Here is a 1,376-nt window from a genome sequence, read left to right on the forward strand (position 1 = left end):
CATCATCATCATCATCATCATCATCATCATCATCATCATCATCATCATCATCAAAGAAAAACCTGTTTGAATACCAAGTTTCACAACATTATGTAAAATAGCCCAGTTCCTGTCTCTGAAAGGTCCTTTTTCTCTCTCTGTATTTTGTCTCTGTTCATTAGCCATGCCTTCACCTAGCACTAAGTGCCCGTTGTGTGTCACGCTGCTTCTGTTTACTCATTCTTAAGTAGAGACAGAAGTAAAACATCTTGAGTAAAGCTTTTTCTTTATTGACAACTGATTTTTTAAAGTTAATCTCACTTGTAAACTAACAGTTTTCTTTCTACATCATTTCTTTTATTTTTTTTATCGTTACAGCTGGTAGATTTGAAAGGCAATGGCCGAGATGTAACCATCGACTGGATCAGTAGAACTCTGTACACAGTGGAGAACGCCAGCCCAAACCGCAGCAATGTGATGCAGTTCAACATGGACCACGGTGGCTACAGTCTTCTCGTGTCCAGGCCCGAACACATCGGCAGCGTCATCGCTGACCCCTACAACAGGTGAGTACGACAGGGAGCTGTGCTGAGGTCAAAACAAAAGCAAAATGGGTTATGAGTCATAGGAACAATAGCATTGAAATTATGTGTTGCTTAAACTAAAACTGAAGCTTTGCATGTTTGCAGCACAAACCGTTTAAACCTGGTGTAAAAATAAGAATGTTAAGAAATATGCTCTTGAGAAATCGGTGTTTCTTTCTGAAGAGCCTTTTACTTTACTGTGGTAAATGTTAACTACTGATGACATATCTCAGTTCCCGTTGGGATGTTTTTACGTCTCTTTTTATTATGTCTTTCCGAAATCCTATTTATTCCTTTCTTTCTCAGCGCAATACTGTGGACGGAAAGAAGTGCCACGACAGGTCAAGGTCAAATCATGTCGGCCGACACGAGCACGGGTAAGGTGGAGGTTGTGCTCGGAGCGGGAAGCAGCCGGGTTCGTCGCAGCAGTAGCAGCTCCTCATGCTCGTGCTCGAGCGCCCTCGACGTGGCCCCAGTCATCGCCATGAGTTACAAGCGACCCGACGGCGCCACAGAGATCGTTTTCGCTGATAAGATATCTGGCTCCATCTACACCTCCGACATCAGCGGCTGTCACTGTAGCCTTGTCTTTGAGCCCACAGCCCGTATGAGATATGGTATGATCTTTTTTTCTGGCTTTTTTAATTTACTGCTGTACTTCTTTTTGTAGTAAATTTGCTTTTTCCTGTTTTAATTATTACGCCGGAACTTCGAAAATGTGAACATGTCACTAAATAGCTTTTTGTTGTTTTCTTCCTCCTCCTCCTCCTCCTCCTCCTCCTCCTCCTCCTCCTTATCTTATTCTTCTTCTTC

General features: G+C 42.9%; 1 protein-coding gene across 1 annotated transcript in view; it reads left to right on the top strand.

Moving 5' to 3' along the window:
* LOC101862307 (proto-oncogene tyrosine-protein kinase ROS) overlaps positions 1-1,376 on the top strand; it is a gene marked incomplete at its 5' end in the record, with an annotated part of 60,952 nt that overhangs the window by 51,114 nt on the left and 8,462 nt on the right. Inside the window, 2 exon segments of the mRNA XM_035972711.1 lie at positions 358-545; positions 870-1,180. Of these exon segments, the coding sequence (XP_035828604.1) occupies positions 358-545; positions 870-1,180 (499 nt within the window).

This window comes from Aplysia californica, unplaced genomic scaffold (assembly GCF_000002075.1).
Source record: "Aplysia californica isolate F4 #8 unplaced genomic scaffold, AplCal3.0 scaffold00810, whole genome shotgun sequence".
Taxonomy (NCBI): Eukaryota; Metazoa; Mollusca; class Gastropoda; order Aplysiida; family Aplysiidae; genus Aplysia; species Aplysia californica.